The sequence below is a fragment of the Bubalus bubalis genome, chromosome 6, assembly GCF_019923935.1.
Source record: "Bubalus bubalis isolate 160015118507 breed Murrah chromosome 6, NDDB_SH_1, whole genome shotgun sequence".
NCBI classification, from domain to species: Eukaryota; Metazoa; Chordata; class Mammalia; order Artiodactyla; family Bovidae; genus Bubalus; species Bubalus bubalis.
The window spans coordinates 91,404,382-91,425,162 of NC_059162.1; the positions used below are offsets into that span (position 1 = coordinate 91,404,382).

A 20,781-nucleotide genomic window follows, 5' to 3' on the forward strand; every position below is an offset into this window, starting at 1 on the left:
CCACACTGCCCAAAGCCTAAAGTTCCAGTGGAATTTGGATTCTACTCCACGTGGGATGGGAAGAACTGGAGGCTGTGAATGGGGAGAGAGTTGATCTGACCTGCATTTTAATATCACTTCGCTGTCGTATGGGGCTTCCCACGTGGCTCAGTGGTAAAAAAAAAAAAACCCCACCTGACAATGCAGGAGACACTGGTTCAATCCCTGGGTTAGGAAAATCTCCTGGAGGAGGAAACGGCAACCCACTCCAGTATTCTTGCCTGGAAAAAATCCCATGGACAGAAGAGCTTGGCAGGCTACAGTCCATGGGGTCAAAGAGTTGGACACGGCTGAGCACCCACACATGCTGTTGTGTGGGGGCAGATTACAGGGTGAGAGAAGAAGCAGGGAGACTCCTCCGTGGGCAACTGCAGTCTAAAGAGAGATGATGGACCCAGGTGTATTTGGGAGGTGGAATCATCATGACTTGCTGATAGCATCCATGTGTGAGAAGGACAGAACAGGAGGATGCAGGGAGGACACGACTGAGTGGCTGAACAACAACAAGGACAAAGCTGGTAAGAGACGGGTCTCCATGTGCAGAGAGCCACCTGTGTATGGCCCAGGGGCTGTCCCAAAATTGCTCTCCCAGAAGCTCAAAGACTTGATACTTACTGTGTACCTTCTGCGTGCCAGGCCTAGTCCTTGGGGGTCCTTTAATTCTCCAGTGCACCCTGAATCAGGAGTCCTCCTTTTACCATCAAGGAAAAGGAAACTCAGGGAACGTGGAAAGATCCACACAAGGACACATGACCAGTAAAAGGCAGAGCAGAGACTGGACGTGGGTTCTTCTGGCTCCAGACCCTGGCAGGGGTGCTGCCCCAGGGGATGCCAGCCCTGGAGGGGGATCAGATCACTCAGCCCACACAACTTTTCAGAAAAAGCCTGGCACTTGGGAGACCCTCCATAGGTTGCCTCCTGGCTCTCCTGCCTTCCAGGTGATATGGAGAAAGCTGGAGAGGGAGTGGTCCCTGGCCAGTCCATCCCCCATGGGCTGTGGGAATCACCATTTCCCCCTACCATGGCCTCTTCAGAGAGCCTACCGGGCTCAGAAGTCCCTCCCAGTCTCGCTGAGAACCAGTCTAAGCAGGAGTGAGACATACCTCCTCTTAGTCTGGCAGCCTGGAAGCTCCACTTATATCTTCCAAAGCAAGGGCAGGTGGGTGGGGACCAGTTACTCTTAGCTTCAGGGTGGGGGTGGAGGAAGCGCTTGCCCTTTCCCTCGACCCAAAGTTATTCAGTCTTTGGGTCCCTTCCTCTCCCCGGGCCCATATGTCCCACATACTCCACCACTCTCAAAGCCTGTAAGCAGGCCATCCAGTCTCTATGCATCATGGAGCTACACTCCTTGACACAAAGCAGGCTCAAATGACAGGGACCATTATTACCTCCAAGTCCATGTGTTACCGATGAGAAAACTAAGGCTGGGAAAAGGTAGCCACTAGCCGCTTGAACCAGCCAGAGCCTTCTGACTCCAGACCACCATCCCTCCCACAGCTCTGAGGAGCAGTATCACCAGAGAAGGAGAGGAGCTGGGTCTCTCCACAGCCCCTCCAAGGGATCAAATGGAAATTGAGACCCACCTGGTTTGGCTCAGCCCTGAAGTGTGCTGTAAATCTGAGGCTGCTTTAGGAAGACTTGAAAGCCACTCCCTTCCTGACCTCTGACCTGGATTCCGGGCCTGGCAGCAGGGCCACACCCCAGGGCGGATCAGAGCCGGTTTTAGAGATGGAGAGGCCAGGGTTCACATCCTGAAGGATGGGCCTCCAGGGGCCACCTCAAGGGTGCTGCCATAAGACATTATTATTATTAACTACAGTCACCATGCTGTACTTCAGGTTTCCAGAACTTATTCATCTTACAACTGAAAGTTTGTACCCTCTGACCAACATTTTCCCTCCTCCCCCCACCACCAGTCTACTATACTTTTTTTTTTTTTTTTTTCGTTTGGCTGCACGGTGAAGCATACAGGATCTTAGTTCCCGGACCAGGGATCAAACCCACAGCCCCTGCAGTGGAAGCTCAGAGTCTTAACCACTGGACCACCAAGGAAGTCATCTACTATACTTTTTTGAGCACCTACTATGTTCCAGGCATTTATATACATTATGTAATGGCTTTGTATCCACAAGCCATTTAATGCCGGAGATGGTGAAGGATAAGGAGGCCTGGAGTGCTGTAGTCCATGGGGTCGCAAACAGCTGGACAAGACTGAGCGACGGAACAACGACTGGACCCTGAGAGGGATGACACTCCCTCTTGTACAGACGAGGGAACTGAAGCCAGGCCACCTGAGGCCACTCAGCTCTGGGTGGTGGGGCTGGGACTTTGCTTTTCTCACTAACAGAACTCTTTCTACTCATTCACTAGGCTTCCTCTCCAAAAGAGAGGCTTAACACTTAATGTCTACTCACATTAATTACTATTAATTAGTCTGATTTGCTGAGAGCAGATTATTACTACCAAAGAAGGCCCAGGCACGATACATATTATATAGGCAAGGGGGCCAGGGAGGGAGGGACTCCTCAAGGGGTCAGTGCCAAATGCTCTCCCTATTCCTTTGGAAAGACTTTTTCCCACATTTTATAAACCTCCGCCTGGACCGTGCTTTCTAACCTGGAAAAGTTTTCAAAGCTGAGCTACCCCATCATCCTCTCCAGGGAGACCACCCTGTCCTATAGGCTGTGAGTGGCCACCTCTGCACTTCCCTCTGTCACAGCCCAGCCACACCCTGCTGTCATCATAGGTTTGAACCTCAGTCTTTCAGTTAGGGGACACCTGAGGACAGGTCCAGTCTGACTCATCCCTGTGTCCCCCAAATGCTGGACTCTGGTCCTTTCCATCACTGCTCGATGCCACCTCCTACCCACAAGGAGGCTGCTTCTGGGAATGGCAGGAACATGCAGGCCCACAGCCAGGGAGCTGGCAGAGGACCCAGCCAGCAGCACCCTCTGTCCCTGGAGCCACAGGACACAAGAGGCACAAGGCAGAGGTGTCAGTCCCTCGGCTCAGCCAGGTCAGCCCGGGACAAGGAGAAGAGCCACAACACCGGGGCCCCTGCCCAGCTGCAGCTTAGCATCAGACAAGACTTCGAATTCTGTAACTCACTCAAAGTGACTCGGGGCCAGAGCTTTGGTTTTCTCAGCTGTAAAGCTAGATGAAAACCAGCAGCCTTGCAGAGCTGTTGGGAAGTTTAACTAAGCCTGACACTCAGTAGGTGTTCAACAAAAGGTAGCATGTACCATATCACCCAACCCACTGACCCTGACATTGACCCACTAAGGAAACTGAAGTCCAGAGGAGACAGAAAGAAAAGAACCAATATTTACTATAGTCAATTATGTGTCAAGTTCTACACTCCTCCAATGCCTTTACTCTTGCCAACAATCTAACAAGATCTGCAGGAACAGACCTGCTTCACAGGAAAAGGCCTACAAAGATGAAGTGAGTGAGCATCGCAAAGGCAGTTAACACTTAGCACTGTCCAGCTTGGCCCCAGGCTCCTGGACCCGGCACAGATGAAGGGCAGAGGTGTAGCCTCTCCAGGCCACGGTATGTATGAGGTTGAAGCAGGCGGTCAGCTCTGAATCTGCATTGTCAGTGTGTGAAGGTAGGCAGAGGAGGTTGGCATGGCTGAGTCTGGGTGGGAGAGTGAGGCTACTTACTGAGTGGCCAAGACAAAGGCTGGGAAAGGGGTCCCACTTAGCAGGTAGGGGTTCTGAGTCTCTTGCCAGCGATACAAGCCCTGCACTTCCCCTTACTTCTCTGTGCCTTGCCTGCATCAGGGTGCTGATCCCACCATCCCTAACCTCCCAATTGTGAGCGGTCGGGGTGGATGGGAAGCAGTGGGGACCTTCACAGCACAGGCCATTCAGAGAGGAACTCCTTTGATGTGTCTCCCTGGGCTGCTGAGCTCAGCGTGCAGGGACTACACACCTTGGCACCAAGGCTCTAGAGTGCCCCAAGGAGTGCACAGCCTGGTGGGCACAGCACTCCAAACCCCAAACCCTGCTCACGGGGCCCAGGCCCCCAGCCTGCAGCTCATCGTAGCCTTGCCTCAGACCCTTCCAGCTGCTCTGCCCTCACTCACTCCCAGCCACGTCAGCCTCCCTTCAGCAGCTTGCCAAGCTCCCCACCACCTTGGAGCCTGCAAATGAATGCTATTCCCGCTGCCTGGAATGCTCTCCCCCCAACTCCTCCCACGGCTGAAGGCTGCCTCCTTTTCAGCCGCTGGGTCTCAGTTGTCACCTGGTCAGAGAACTCTCTTCTGACCTCTCTCATTATTCTCTAACAGTTCTCTGTTCCCCAAACAACCTGAGTTTAATCTCGGCAGTGCCACTTACTAGCTGTGTGACCTTGGGCAAGTTACTTAACCTCTCTGTCTCAGTTTCATCTTTAATATGGGCACAGCACCACTATCTACTCCACAGACTTGTTATAAGGAATATACGAACTAATGCAAGCTTGTCACCTAGCTCGCATTTATGACATTTATTATTACTATTCACAGCTCTTATCACAGATTTCCATTGTATATTTCTTTGACTACCTTTTCACTGTGTCTCCCTCATTAGTTGTCAGCTCACAACAGCCTGGGTTCATCACAGAATACTCAGCCCTGACACAGGCTAATCACTGTAGAGGAAACACCTGAGGCCAACACACCATCCCAAGGAAACACCATTAATTCTGGGAGCAGAAGGATGGAGGTTTGAAGGGGAATGATGGCTGAGTCAGGTTTTGAAGGATGAAGATGAGTCCTCCAAACAGACTAAGAACACCAGGTCTATCCACCCATGGTGGAGACTGGGGTTCAGATGTGGCTCCCAAATAGGCTGAAGTTAAGTGTCTGAGTTTCCTCTCCTCTGGGAAGACTTCTGGGAACCCTTCAGCCCCCTCTGAGCCGTCATGGCGGCCCATTTGTTCACAAGTTTTTGTGTTCCTGCTACATGAGAGACACATTATTTTATGTCTAGAGTTTTCTCTTCCCCCACCACTCAGTGGGGTAGTTGAGGAAGCCAGGCCCCTGCTTTTCACTGTCAGGACCAATCTCAAAGTGGTGCACAAACCCTTCGCAAACATCCAGACCCCCAGGATGTCAAGGCTGATGGAGACCTCAGAGAACAACCAGAAAAGGGGAGCACCTGGCCTAAGGTTAAGCATGAACAATGGGTTGAAGATGAGATATTAATCCAGAGGTGGCCAAATACTGTGTCCTAAACCTCCCCACACTTTGAACTAGACCCCAGTTGAGGCTGGGGGTGGGGCTGGGGAGCGGTTCCAACAGCTGTCCTCAGGTTCGAGGTGAAGCAGGGGGTTACCACAGGGGGTCGGAAGCAGCAGGCAGGTCTGTGGGCTCGTGAACACGTGCACAGATGCCCACAGCTGTATCTGGTCTTCTACCACCCTGTCAGCAGCACCACCAGGTGCAGGGCAACCCCATCCTCATTCCCAGGGTAAGTGAAGTCCTGTTAGGGGAATTGCCTAGACAGGACTAGAACCCAGGTCTAATAGAGGTTCACAACCTCCCACAAGGTGCCTGCAGGTCCCTGCCAACCCAGGAAGACAGGACTCAGTACCCAGTACAGACTGACCACTTGCATGGGGAAGAAGGGTCTCCACTGAGAGAAACAGGAAAAGCGACCCTTTCAGCACCGCCATACAGGCATCAGCACTCCTCCAGCCTCGTCCCCCTAGGCTGGCATCAGACTTGCAACCTCATTTACTCACTCACTCACACGTGCCAGTGCTCACTGGGTACCCAGGAACGGGTGAGAGCCAGAGCCGACTCCAAAATGCTCACTGTTTGCAGTGCCATGTGATCCTGACAAGGGCCCTGGAACCCTGTGAAGCAGGGCTTGTGGGTTATCTGAGGACTGCGTTTAACCCAGTTCTCTTTGTCCCCAGGGAAGAGTTTGGTGGAGTTTTTTGGTTTGCTTGCTTTTTATTGAAAACCGCTTTGGTAACAAACTCGGGGTCACAAAGAGTCGGACATGACTGAGCGACTGAACTGAACTGAACAAACTCAGAGAATGGTCTCCTCCTGTATTCCGAGAGAACTTGGAGAACTCAGGAGGAAACAAGGGGAGTGCAAGGAGAGCTGCCATTCAGGCAGCAATCCAAAGGTGGTGATCAAGGGCACAGTGTTCTCAGCCAGTACGAGGTCACCTATGCCACCCTGTGAGCCCAACTTCCATGCCCACCCCCACCTCTACTCCCAGACTCAGGGTGCAGGCGGGGGCAAATGTGGGGAAGCAGAATGCCAGCTGGGCTCCAAGCTGGGACACGTGGGTGGGAATCCCATTCTGAGCTTTCATCGGGCCTAGCCTTAAGTTCTCTAAGAGCTCAAACTCTAGAGCCAGACTGCCCAAGTTCAAATCTGCGCTCTGCCACTTTCTTCCAGTGTGATACTGGGCAAGTCTTCAACCTCTCTGAGTCTCATGAGGAGACTCAGTTTCCTCATGAAGGACGTGGAGATGATAACTGCACCTATCTCACAAAGAACTGGAGGAGTTATAAACACAAAGCATCTGATATGATGCCTAGCATGCTCAGCTGTATAAGGATTTGCTACTACGGTCATCTTTGTGATAAAGACATGTTGCTCCTCCACTGCCTTCTCCCCAGTTCCTGATGAGGATCAATGGGCAAAGAGTCATGAAGGGTTAAAGACAACAGGGTCAAGAGAAGACACAGACAGCCCTACCCACCCGGAAGAGGCTCTCTGCCTTGCACTCAGGGATGGGACCAAGAAGCCCTGATGCTCAGATCCCATCCTTGGTCTCACTGAGAAGCTGCCTGTGCCCACTGGTTCATTAAGCATTCCCAGGCCTGGCCACATCCAACCCGGTGCTGGGAACACCAAGAGCTGCCTTGGGTGGTGGGAGAGATGGACATGCAAATTCCACACACAATCCATGGTGGGAAGGAGCTAGCACAGGGGCTTGTCATGTCAAGAGAAATCTGGGAAAGCTTTCCAGAGGAGGCAGCATCTGAGCAGATTGGAGGGCTCAGAAGAAACTTATCATGGAGACAAGTTCGCAGGAAGCTGGTGGGGAGTCTGGTGGCGGGGTGGGGGTGGGGGGTCACTTAGCAGAGAGCACTCTTACAGAGGAGGGAACAAGCGTGGTGCACTGAGGCAGCGGCAAGCTGTTCGGTATGGCTGCCACACTGAACGCAGAGGCATGGGGAAGGGGGAATGAGGAGGGAAAGGGAGGCAGAGGCAGATTACCAAGATCCCTTTATATAAGGTAAGGAATGTGAGCATGATACCCAAGGCAGCCTTCTGAACAGGTGAGGAATAATTACATTTGCCTTTTAGAAGCACCTCTGTAGTGGAGGGTGAGTAGGAGGGGGTGGACCTGCGACAGGGAAGCAGGGAAGGAAAGGTGCGGGGGCCAGTTGAGGATGGTGAGGTCTGGGCTGAGTGGTAGTGTGCAGATAGAGGAAGGGAGTGGAGAAGAGATGTCTTTATTTACCCCTTTTTAAAGGCTTTCCCCCAAAATGTCTTCAGAGGACACTCACTCTACGTCCAGCATAGCACGTCTGCCAGTCTGTCCTGAACCTTTTTCCATTTACCAAATCAAAGGCCCCCACCAGGGACCGCTGAGCACTTGGGTCTGTCTGGTGCCTTAGCATCCAATCTCAGCTCTGAAGTCCCTGTTAAGAGGTTTCAAGGAAATGTTCTCTGCAAGGTTACCTTGCAGAACACCTTCCCAACAGCCCTCACTTGGTCCTGCACGTGCTCTCCCAAAGAGGTCACTGTCCCCAAAAACCCTTCGGTTTCAGTCTGCCATACTCGCTCACCCACACGCACACCCCTAGCCTGTAACTTCTAGCGCTCCAAGCCCTTCGAGCCCTGAACCCTGAGAGTTAAACACCACAGAACCACAGAGCTCAGTCATCCGGCAGAAACAAGCACGGAACTCCATGGGGAGACACACGCACCCCCAGAATAGAATCCCATATGCAAAGAACTTGCCGAAGATGATTCTACGCAACCCAGCTAGTCGGCCTAATGGCCCCTGGGGCTTATTTGGTGATTGTTGCTTATAATGAACCAGCCCAGGAGTTCTGAAATTTCTCCTTGCAGAGAGAGCTAGAAAATGGCCAGTGGAAAGGGAGAGAGAAGATGTAGGACTTCTGACTTCAAATGGAAACTTCCGTTCTCTTTTGGGATCCCCAGACTCCAGTCCCCTCCCGTCTGCCTCCAAACCTCCCTCCCCCGCCCACCCTCCATACCCTTCGCAGGTGATTTCCGACAGTCTGGATCATTGCTGCGGAGGCCGGTTAGCTGGTCGCACCCTCCTCGGAGAGACACTGGTCAGAGACTCTGACAGCCGGCTCCAACTCCGAACGCAGCGATCGCCTCGCCTCCCACTCCTCCTCCCCCTCCCAGCTCCAGCCCTCTGAGCCAGCCCTTATCACCGAGCCCGGGCCCTTTCTCAGACTGCCCTCCTCCCCTAGAGCCCCGCACAGAGGCTCCTGTGCCCGCCGCTCAGCGCAGAGGAAGGAGAGAGCCTGCCAGCTGGGCCACAGCCATGTCAGGGGCCCTGTGCCCGCCCACTGGCAGCCAGCCGGACACTCACTACACCTCCAGCCACCGCCAAACTTGGTCACCCCCACTGCTAGCCCCTGCCCTCCTCCCCACAGGGTCTCTGCTGTGGGATCACTCCTGGTCCCAGCCAGGAAAACTGACAGAACGGGCACCAGGTTTCCATCCGTCCACGAAGGGTCAGGCCAGAAGGTGGCAGGAAGCCAGGGAGCTGCCAGCAGCCTCCCAGAGAGATACCAGAGCCACCTGCTAGGACTCTTCACCCTTGGGGTGCCACCTCACGCTCTGGCCTGCCAGCATCAAGCAGCTGCTGGCCAGGACCAGGGCTCACCCCCTCACTTCCTTAAAATAGGCAGTGTGACTTTTCTAAAAGTGACACCTACCTAATTCCACCCACGGGCACCACAGAGTTCAGCCCCCGGGCACACACCCACCCCAGCCCCTCTCTAGCCACTAGTGACTAAAAGACAACCAGGATTTTCCCTTCTCCCTCTCACTTCTGCAAGAGACATGGTGAGGCAGACTTGACACACACATGGGATTTCTCATGGCAGGCCAACAGAATCAAGTGCTCGGTGCTTAGGGAAAGAAGGAGGGGAGCGGAATGCAGGCCGGGATGGACAAGTGCATGGTGCGCAACAGAGAGCACCTTGCAGCAACCTTCACCCACTGTGTGCTGGGCCTCACCACGTCCTCATTTCAACCCCCCGCACAGTCACTTAGGGCAGGTGAGGTGTCCCAGGTGGCACAGCTGTTGAGTACAGAGCTGTACTGCAACAGAGGTCAGTCTGATTCTGAGGGCTCTGCCTCTCATTGCCTCTAGTTCACTTACCACGTGCCTAACGTCTCCCCCTGTGCCTAAGACAACTGGGTTCCGGCCTTTTTTTTTTCCCCACTAATGTGCTGTGTGACTCTGGGCAAGTTTCCGGCTTTCTCTGCGCCCTCTTGTTCTAGGAGTCAAGGACTCTAACGTCCATCACTATGAGCTCAGGCCTTCCCTTCAAAGAGTTTACGTCTGTCAGAAGGCTTCAATGTCGACAAATGAAAAATTAAAGTCAAGCCTTAAAAATGGCAAGATGGGGACTTCCCTGGTAGTCCAGTGGCTAAGACTCTGAGCTTAATGCAGGGAACCTGGGTTCAATCCCTGGTCAGGAAACTAGATCCCACATACTGAGACTAAGATCAGGGGCAGCCAAACAAATAATTTTTTTTTTTTTAATGGCAAGATGGTCCAAGGATGGCACTGAGGGTTGGGGTAATCTGGGAGGCTTCGTGGAGGAGGCAGTGCTAGAGCTGGACCGGAGAGTCAATCAGCTGAGAAGAGGGATGAGGTGGGAGGCCTTAAGGGAACAGAACAGGATGCAGTCATAGGCAGTAACCATCCTAAAGCTGGAAATCTATCACTGAGCAGCCTGAATGCCAGGAAACAGGGTTCAGGCATCAAGAAGCCTCTGAGTTGAAGTTTGTGCTCAACATGATAAAAAGCCATGCGAGGTGAAGAGGACAGGTGTCATGAGAACTTTCTGGACAGGTAAGAAAAACAGCTCAGAAAGAGGACAGTTCATCTGACTAGATAAAGCAGGCAGGAGGACAATTTCAGGCTCTTCATCATGCAGATGAGGGGAAGTTCAGTCTCTCAGTCGTGTCCGACTCTTTACAACCCCATGAATTGCAGCACGCCAGGCCTCCCTGTCCATCACCAACTCCCGGAGTTCACTCAGACTCACATCCATCGAGTCAGTGATGCCATCCAGCCATCTCATCCTCTGTCGTCCCCTTCTCCTCCTGCCCCCAAACCCTCCCAGCATCAGAGTCTTTTCCAATGAGTCAACTCTTCGCATGAGGTGGCCAGAGTACTGGAGTTTCAACTTTATCATCATTCCTTCCAAAGAAATCCCAGGTCTGATCTCCTTCAGAATGGACTGGTTGGATCTCCTTGCAGTCCAAGGGACTCTCAAGAGTCTTCTCCAACACCACAGTTCAAAAGCATCAATTCTTTGGCGCTCAGCCTTCTTCACAGTCCAACTCTCACATCCATACATGACCACAGGAAAAATCATAGCCTTGACCAGATGGACCTTTGTTGGCAAAGTAATGTCTCTGCTTTTGAATATGCTATCGAGGTTGGTGATACCTTTCCTTCCAAGGATTAAGCGTCTTTTAATTTCATGGCTGCAGCCATCATCTGCAGTGATTTTGGAGCCCAGAAAAATAAAGTCTGACACTGTTTCCACTGTCTCTCTATCTATTTCCCATGAAGTGATGGGACTGGATGCCATGATCTTTGTTTTCTGTATGTTGAGCTTTAAGCCAACTTTTTCACTCTTCTCTTTTACTTTCATCAAGAGGCTTTTGAGTTCCTCTTCACTTTCTGCCATAAGGGTGGTGTCATCTGCATATCTGAAGTTATTGATATTTCTCCCGGCAATCTTGATTCCAGCTTGTGCTTCTTCCAGTCCAGCATTTCTCATGATGTCCTCTGCATATAAGTTAAATAAGCAGGGTGACAATATACAGCCTTGACGTACTCCTTTTCCTATTTGGAACCAGTCTGTTGTTCCATGTCCAGTTCTAACTGTTGCTTCCTGACCTGCATACAGATTTCTCAAGAGGCAGGTCAGGTGGTCTGGTATTCCCATCTCTTTCAGAATTTTCCACAGTTTATTGTGATCCACACAGTCAAAGGCTTTGGCATAGTCAATAAAGCAGAAATAGATGTTTTTCTGGAACTCTCTTGCTTTTTCCATGATCCATCGGATGTTGGCAATTTGATCTCTGGTTCCTCTGTCTTTTCTAAAACTAGCTTGAATATCAGGAAGTTCACGGTTCATGTATTGCTGAAGCCTGGCTTGGAGAATTTTGAGCATTACTTTGCTAGCAGGTGAGATGAGTACAATTGTGCAGTAGTTTGAGCATTCTTTGGCATTGCCTTTCTTTGGGATTGGAATGAAAACTGACCTTTTCCAGTCCTGTGGCCACTGCTGAGTTTTCCAAATTTGCTGGCATATTGAGTGCAGCACTTTCACAGCATCATCTTTCAGGATTTGAAATAGCTCAACTGGAATTCCATCACCTCCACTAGCTTTGTTCGTAGTGATGCTTTCTAAGGCCCACTTGACTTCACATTCCAGGATGTCTGGCTCTAGGTCAGTGATCACACCATCGTGATTATCTGGGTCATGAAAATCTTTTTGTACAGTTCTTCTGTGTATTCTTGCCACCTCTTCTTAATATCTTCTGCTTCTGTTAGGTCCATACCATTTCTGTCCTTTATTGAGCCCATCTTTGCATGAAATGTTCCCTTGGTATCTCTAATTTTTTTGAAGAGATCCCTGTCTTTCCCATTCTGTTGTTTTCCTCTATTTCTTTGCATTGATCGCTGAGGAAGGCTTTCTTATCTCTTCTTGCTATTGTTTGGAACTCTGCATTCAGATGTTTATATCTTTCCTTTTCTCCTTTGCTTTTTGCTTCTCTTCTTTTCACAGCTATTTGTAAGATGAGGGGAAGGAAACCCAGAAGGTCTCTGGGCCCCAAGCCTACCCTCTCTCCAGAGATGTCTGGACTCAGACTCACTGGACTCAGTCAAGTCCCCTCCTCTTACAGATGAGCACAGTGAGACCCCGGGATGAAAAGTGAGCCAACCAGAGTCACACAGTTAGGAAGCTGTCTAGAATCACCACTCCTGACGTCAAACCTAGAGTCCTGGCCACCAACACGACAGCAAGGCATAAAATACGAAAGGCTGCGTTCAGTTAGACTTATGAGAAGACTTCCAGCAAGGCTGAATCAACGTACTATCAAGAACTAGATCTTTCCACAGAGGCCCCAGCAGCCCATGAAGGTCTCCCCCTTTGCTATTTATTACAGAACTGACCCTTGTGTCTCTTCAGCAGCTCTGTTTGGTCTATTACTCCAGTGAATATTTCCATGGGTGTCTGTCTCCCCTTTCCAACTTGGGAGCCCCCTGATGGCTGAGATCCCATCTTACTGATCTTTGTGCCTCTCCCACAAGCCCCCAGACCAGGGCCCTAAATGCAGAAGGCATGAGATACACCTGATGAATCATAGTCCTGGAAAGGCTAATTGAGATGAGATCTTCAGTGATAGCTAGTCAAGGGTTCTCCAACCTCAGCCTGCATCAGAATCAGCCAGAGGACTTTTTTATTTTTGGCCACAATGAGAGACATGTGGAATCTTAGTTCCCTAACCAGGGTTTGAACCTGCATTCACTGGCTATTCAGGAGACTCAGGTTCAGGAAGATCCCCTGGAGAAGGAAATGGCAACCTGCTCCAGTTTTCTTGCTTGGGAAATCCCATGGACAGAGGAGCCTGGCAGGCTAGTTTATGGGGTTGCAAACAGTTGGACAAGACTTACATGACAGAGCACTAAGCATGCATGCACTGCAGCGGAAATGCAAAGTCTTAACCACTGGACCACCAGGGAAGTCCTCAGAGGGCTTACTGAAATACAGATCACTGGGACCCACCTTCAGCAGAGCTGCAACAGAGCCCAAGAATTTGCATGTCTAACAAGATCCCAGATAACCAAGATGGTGTGATCACTCACCTAGAGCCAGACATTCTGGAATGTGAAGTCAAGTGGGCCTTAGGAAGCATCACTACGAACAAAGCTAGTGGAGGTGATGGAATTCCGGTTGAGCTATTCCAAATCCTGAAAGATGATGCTGTGAAAGTGCTGCACTCAATATGCCAGCAAATTTGGAAAACTCAGCAGTGGCCACAGGACTGGAAAAGGTCAGTTTTCATTCCAATCCCAAAGAAAGGCAATGCCAAAGAATGTTCAAACTACCGCACAATTGCACTCATCTCACATGCTAGTAAAGTAATGCTCAAAATTCTCCCTGAGGTTTTAAAGGCAAATGCTGACAGTGTATCACTATCGTCATCATCACAATCATCAGCAGCAGCATCACTGTCATTTTTCCCTTCATTATAGCCCTTCTCACCTGCCCAGCACTGGGTAAGCACTTCATGTTTGCTACCGTCCCTGGGCCTCACCTTAACAGGAAAGTACTATGCTTATTTTTTCCTGCAGAGGAAATGACAGAGGCAGAGTCTAAAGTCACACAGTTGATAATAGCCAGCACCACAACTTGCACACTGATCTAGGTCCAGAGCCCAGAAGTTTAACCCCCACTCTACACAACGTGCTTACAGCTTATGCTGACCAGGAATTCTCTAGAGGTTCCCAAATCCAGCGGGCTCATTTCCAGTGAGGGATGAGCTTGTGGCACCCTCAGCCCAAAGGCTTGGTCCTTGAGTGATCCATGTCTAGAGGAAGACTGCCTCTTAAGTCTTGTGAACCCAGAGTATTTTCTACCTCAGACACTTCTTTTCCACAATTATATCCTTCTTCTGACCCCACTGATGGGGGCTTCCTGGCTAGAGGATGAAAGTCTGCATTAATTCTTCAGGTTCAAGTACCAGCTCTACCCCCACTCAGCAACAAAATAAACGAAACAGTCTCTATTCCTACTCCATGACGACACTGGGTTGTCACTGTCAGTCGTGGGTCTGCTCCCCCATCAGACTGGGAGCTCATCTGTGTCAGCTGAGTCCTCAGTACAGGATCTGCCCAGACCAGGATTTAGTAACTAAGTGATGAATTAATGAATGAGTGATTGAGTGTAGGGGCAAATTAGGGAATGAATGAGTGAATAAATGACCAAACTCCCAGGAATCCCCTCTGCTGGACCCTCTGGCCTTCCCAGATAGGACGACGGACTCTTTAGGTGGGAGGGGACCTCTGACGTCATCACTCCAACTAATTTTCGGCATTGTCCTAGCCGAACCCCACCAGCGGCCAGAGCCTGCAGCTCTCCCTTCTCCACACACACATCTAGTGTCCTAGCCTCCATTTACACACCCTCAAGATTGAAGAACTCACTCCATCTAAGGCTGCCTATAATATTAAAGAGCTCTAGTATCAACAAGGATGTTACCATTACTCTTAGCATGAGGAAAAGGCCATTACCTTTTTACCAAGGCTCTATATCACCCAGAACAAGGTTGCTCCCATGGCCTGTGACAGCTGGCAAAGACAAGGGAGCGCATGGCTTGTCCTCTGCCCACCCTAGTCTACCTGTCCAGACTTCTTTCTTTTTGGCTGTGCCAAGTGGCATGTAGGATCTTAATTCTCTGACCAGGGATCAACCCTGCACTCCCGACAGTGGAAGCATGGAGTCCTAACCACTGGACCACCAGGGAAATCCCAGACTTATCTCTTCTAATTCCCTCAAGCCATGAACAGAGCTTCCCACTGTTCCCTTACACATCTGGGCCTTCCTTTGTTCCTGCTGTTCCATCCACCCTGCTGCTGCTGCTGCTAAGTCACTTCAGTTGTGTCCGACTCTGTGTGACTCCATACACGGCAGCCCACCAGGCTCCACCGTCCCTGGGATTCTCCAGGCAAGAACACTGGAGTGGGTTGCCATTTCCTTCTCCAATGCATGAAAGGGAAAAGTGAAAGTGAAGTCGCTCAGTCGTGTCCGATTCTTTGCCACCCCGTGGACTGCAGCCCACCAGGCTCCTCTGTCCAGGATGCCCTCTAATAATGCAACATCCAAACCCTCCCCTCACAGTCAAGGCCTGGCTCAAATGGCACCACCTCCAGGAAGACTTCTGGGCTCTTCCTAAGTGGAAATTACATTTTTCCCTTCCTCTGTATCTTCACTGCCCACACATAAACACACAGCCCCACTTCAAACCTTTATTTCCCTCTCACACTGCTTTTTCTCTTAAATTGGGCTGACTTGTGTTCATTTCTCCTACTTCACCTTGAACAAACAGGTAGAACCAACAATGTTGATTCATCAGACTACCTTTCCCTCCTCCCACCAAACACGCAGGTACTGGAATACAGTAGATGCTCAGTAAGTGTCTAAAGAATGGGGGAGTAAGTGATGGAATGGGAAAGAAAAGGGATGAGTGAACGGAAGTAAGTGCATGTGTGAATGAATGATCAAATGAGTGAGTGAAAGAATGTCCTGTTCTCAGAGCTAAGACTCCCGGTTCTTTCTGGGGACCCATTGGGCTTGCATGGCAGAATAAAGGAAGTTGTGAGATAACTGCAGAGAGGGGAACAAAGGACGGCGGTAGTGACGGCATCAAGATAGGAAGTGGAGGTGACTGCGTTGTTGCTTCGAGACCAGGCCCCCTCTTAGAACCACAGCCATTGTGGAGAAGCTGGGCCAGGACAGCAGTTGAGAAGCCCACTGAAAGGTCCAAAGGGGAGGAGATACAGCATGCTGGGGATGGAGGGGAGGGAATGCCTACAGTCCTTTAGGCCAGATTCAGTTTTGTGTGAGCAGAGTACCGGACCTGCTCAGCCAGCCCTGAAATCTCTCCTGCCCAGCGGCTCAAACATGCCCTCCCTCTCTCTCTCTCTCATCATCTCCTCCTTCTTGGCCCAGCTGCTGGGAGTCCAGACGCAGCCTAACTTCCAGGATTGAGCCCTTGCCAGTGACTGGCTCCCCGATCCCACCCCTGGGCCCCAGTGAGCAGCAGTGGCTGCACCTTGTGGGCTCTTTTTTGAGTTTTGTGCCTTCAGTCACCTCCACGGGCCCAGGCTACATCGTCTTAGTGAGAGGCCCCGCCCATCCCAGCTCCTGTCCCAGAATGCCTGGTGCCCCAGCCTGCCCAAGCGGGAGTGCTACCGGGCACCACCTGCCCCATCTGGAGCGCTCCCGTAGGGTAGAGGCAGACAGGCCTGGAGAGGGTGCTGGAGTCGAGGAGGAGCCAGCAACAGAAGGATCCCAGGGAAAGCGGCCCTTCCGGAGAGAGGGGACGGGGGAGGGGCTGCGGGCCGCCGGGGTCTTACCCAAGTGGTAGAACACTGGGGACCCAACACCTTGCAGGGCGCAGGCCCGGGAGTCTCCTGGGGACGTCGTTGATGTGGGGGCGTGGGGGAGGTCCCAGAGCAGACTCCGATGGGGAGGCTGCGGGAGGCTGGAGGGAGGCGCAGGAAGCGGGTAGAGGCACAGGCGGGGGCGGCCCAGACCGGTTCCTGGAGCAGTCTGGTCCCCTCCCCTTCCCTCACCAGCGCCGGTGAGGTGGCCCCTGGGCTGCCGAGCCTGCGGATCAGAAAGGGCCGAGGCACCCGGACTGGAGCCAGACACTCCGCCCCTCTAGGCGTCAATCCCGGGGCGCCAGGCAGAGGCGGAAACGCTGGGGACCTGGCTGGGCCGAGGTGGAGCCGGGCGGCCTGCGGGATGCAAACACGTTCTCCCAGTCATTGTTAAACCAGCCCCTCACAGCCTTGAAAAGTAATACCTGCTAGTCATTCACACCTTATTGAGCACCTATCAGGTGCTAAACGCGGTGCTGGGTGCTGGGGTGCGGTTTTGAGCAGGACACACTGGCCTTGCCCTTATGGGTATTGATAGAAAAAAATTTTAATGGGCAGTTCAGAAGAGATGAAAGAAAATAAATACCACCCAGGGATCCCTTCACTGAGAGAGAATCACTTACTGTTTTCCTGGTATGTGCGTCCAGCTACACTAGAGCTGAAAGAGGTAAACATGCTGGCCAGGAGAGATGGAGGCTTCCCTCTCTCTCCAAGTGTAAGTGCATATGTTATGTTATATAATATGAAATGTGTGATGTGATTGTAGACATGAAGGAGCCGCCTAGAAGAATCTCCATCAGTGTTCACGTTTGGGATACAGGCTCATCTGGCAAATTTGACAGAAACTTGACAGAGATGTCGTGGTCCGGGCGCGAGTTGGAAAAGAATTTCCAGACATGAGGCAGAATGAGAGGGAAATAAAGTTTATTTAGAGTGGGAGACGCTGTTAGAACAGCGGGCCAGCTCAAGGGAGAACCGACGTTGAACACGAGTCCTTAGTCCACTTTTACACCCCAGGTACAAGGAGTGGGATAGGGGTCTTGCGGGTCATTTGCTGATTGGATGAGGCACATATACTGGGTGGGGGGAAGAGTAAGGCAAATACCTTCTCCCTATGGGGTAAGAGGGGAGACAGGTTCTACTGCTCAAGAGGACATAAATCCGTTAATAGTTACAACACGGGGGAGGGAAGGACAATAAGGGTCTGGTTTTTCCATTCCTGCATTCCAAGACCCTCCTTGGTTTTATCTGCTCTTCCGTCCTTGGGTCACCACAGGAGGATGCTGGTGGTCCCTGAAAGATAACTATCACAGGAAGAGGAACTTGGCAGTGGGAGTGCATTCCATACCAGGGCCAGAGATGGGGAGGGAACAGTCATTCCAGGCACTTCACAGGGGCTGATGGTTGAACTCACCTGCCCAGACCCTCTCAGTGAAGAGTTGCCATGCTGAGCGCACCACACTTGGGGCCCAAGCAGCCCTCCTATGGGGACCCCTGGCTGGGTAACAAGATGGGGGACTTCCCTCACCCCATGCGTGGGGCTTTGGCAGCAGCCTAGGTGATAACATAAGCCAACCTCTGGCACAGACAGTGGCGTTAATGCAGGAGCCTCAGCTCAGCAGAGGCCCCAGGCATCTGCACCCAGACATCCTACATTGCTTTCCAAGTACAGTGAGATGCATTTGGGAACACCCAGAAACATATGGGACAGGTGTTCTTTGCAGGGAAAGGGAATTCCCACACAGGCAATGGCGCTGGGCTGACATAAACTGTGGCTTAATTTTAATAACACATTGTTCACAATCAGATGGTGAATCCTAGAGATAGTCAGGTTATCCATAGAAAAGTGGCCATATTGGATATACTGTTTTGTAATCTGTTTTTTTTTTCTTTTTACAATTATCATAAATACCTTTCCATAATTTTTATTGCTACATAGCATTTCTTTCCATATAGATCTACTCAAATGTATTTAATTTCTTTCTGCTTGCTTTTGTAAGCTTTAATGAAATATCATTACATACAATAAACTGCACATATTTGAAGTATACAACTTAATGAGTTTTGTCATATATACATATATATTCATGACCGCATAACTACAATCAAGGTAATGAACATATTCTTCACCCCCAAAGTTTCCTGATGGCCCTTTATAATCTCTCCCTTCTGTCTTCCACTGCCCCTTGCCCCACATTTCCAGGCACAGAATAATCTGCCTCTGTCACTCCAGATTAGTTTGCATTTTCTAGAATTCTGCATAAATGGAAACATACACAATGTATTGTGTTTTGTCTGGCTTCATTCACTGGGCAGAATTATTTTGCAGTTCATATACACTATTGAACACATCAGTAATTTGGTTTTTTTTAATTGTTGAGTAGAATGTCATCTTATGGATATATCACAATTTGGTTATTCATTTACTTCTTGATGGACTTTGAGTTGTCTCTAAGTACTATTATACCAATAAAGGTGGTATGGACATTCATGCTCAAATCTATGTGTGCACATGTACTTTCATTTCTCCTAGGGAAATACCTAGGAGTGGATTCGCTGGGTCACATGATAGATGTAGGTTTAACATTTTTTTAGTATTTATTTATTTGGCTGCACCAAGTCTTAGTTGTAGCATGCAGGATTTTTAGCTGAGGCATGTGGGATCCAGTTCCCTGAACAAGGATCAAGCCCGGGCACTCTGCATTGGGACTTCCAAGTCTTAGCCACCAGACTACCAGGGAAGACCCTTAACATTTTTCACAGTATCAAAATTTTTCCAAAAAGCTGGTATCATTTCACATTCCCACCAGGAGTGTATGAGAATTCTAGTTCCTTCGTACCTTCACGAGCACTTATTTGATCTATCAGTTTAATCTTACTCATTTCAGTGAATTCATAGCAGTATATCCCTGTCGATTTGAGTTCTATTCTCCTGTTCATTAATGTTGCTAAGCATCTTTTTGTATCCGTATTTGCCACAATCTGTGTATCTTCTTTAGTTTTAAAAAATTGGATTATCTTATTATTGAGTTATAAGAGTTGTTTGTATATCCAAAAGAATTGAAAGCAGACTCTCCAAAAGATATTTGTACACCTATGTTCACAGCAGCATTATTCACAATGAGCAAAATGGGGAAGCAACCCAAACATCCATCAACTGATGAATGGATAAACAAGAAGTGGTATATACATACAATGAAATATTAATCGGCCTTAAAAAGGAAGGAAATTCTGACACAGGCTACAACATGGATGAATCTTGAAGACATTATGATAAGTGAGATGTCAGACAGACAAATACTGTATGATTCCACTGTATGATGTATCTAGAAGTAGTCAAATCCATAGGAACAAAGTAGAATGGTAATTGCCAAGGGCTGGGGAAGAGGGAAATGAGGAGTTGTTCTAATGAATGTACTGTTTCAGTTTTGCAAGAAGAAAAGTTCTGGAGATTAGTTGCAAAATAATGTGAATATACTTAACACTATCAAACTGAACAGTTAAAAATCGGAAAGTTGAGGAATTCCCTGGCATTCCAGTAGTTAGGGCTCTGCACTTTTCACTGCTGAGGGTGTGGGTTCAATCCCTGGGCTGGGAATTAAGAGTCTACAAACAGCATGGTGCAGCTAAAAAAAAAAAAATCATGAGTTTGGTAAATTTTGTTATGTATATTTTACCACAATTTTAAAAAAACTTAAATAAAAGAGTTCTTGACATATCTAAATACAGTCAGCTGCTCCATATCTCCAAATTTTGCACCCGAAGAACCAACTCCAGATCAAAAATATTCCAAAAAAAAAAATAAATTCCAGAAAGCTCCAAAAAGCAAAGCTTGAATTTGCTGCCTGCTGGCAACTATTTACATAGCATTTATATCATATTAGGCATTATAAGTAATCTAGAGATGATTTAAAGTATACAAGGGGATGTGCCAAGGCTATATACAAATATTACACCATATATATATATATATATATATATATATATATATATATATACACACACACACACACACACACATATATAAGGGACTTCAGGATCCACAGATCTTGGTATCCTCAGGAGTCCTGGAGCCAATCTTTGGAGGATACTGAGAAAGATTCTATTGTCAATTATCTTTTATACTGGTCTATTGCTAAAATTTCATAAGTGCTGATGCTCCTCCTTTTCAGTTTCTTCATTATTGGGAGTTTGTACCTTTTTATTTCCTTTACTGTCATTTTAATGGATTCTTGTTAAATTTTTTTAATAAATAAAAATATTCAGGCTACTATCTCAAACCCTGAGTTAGTAATAATTATTAAAACATCTTAAGATAATG

The 20,781-nt window shown here is 49.4% G+C and overlaps 1 protein-coding gene across 6 annotated transcripts in view; it reads right to left on the bottom strand.

Annotated features, from left to right (window-relative positions):
- Positions 1-8,883, bottom strand: part of ACOT11 (acyl-CoA thioesterase 11) — a 49,289-nt gene extending 40,406 nt beyond the window's left edge. For 2 of the 6 annotated variants that reach the window (XM_045166158.1, XM_045166157.1), the window contains exon 1: positions 655-1,421. In XM_045166158.1, coding sequence (XP_045022093.1) covers positions 655-1,140 — 486 coding nt within the window. In that variant the 5' untranslated portion in view covers positions 1,141-1,421. The other 4 variants (XM_045166155.1, XM_045166156.1, XM_045166154.1 and 1 more) reach the window with 4 other exon arrangements.
- Between the last annotated feature and the right edge of the window lie 11,898 nt (positions 8,884-20,781).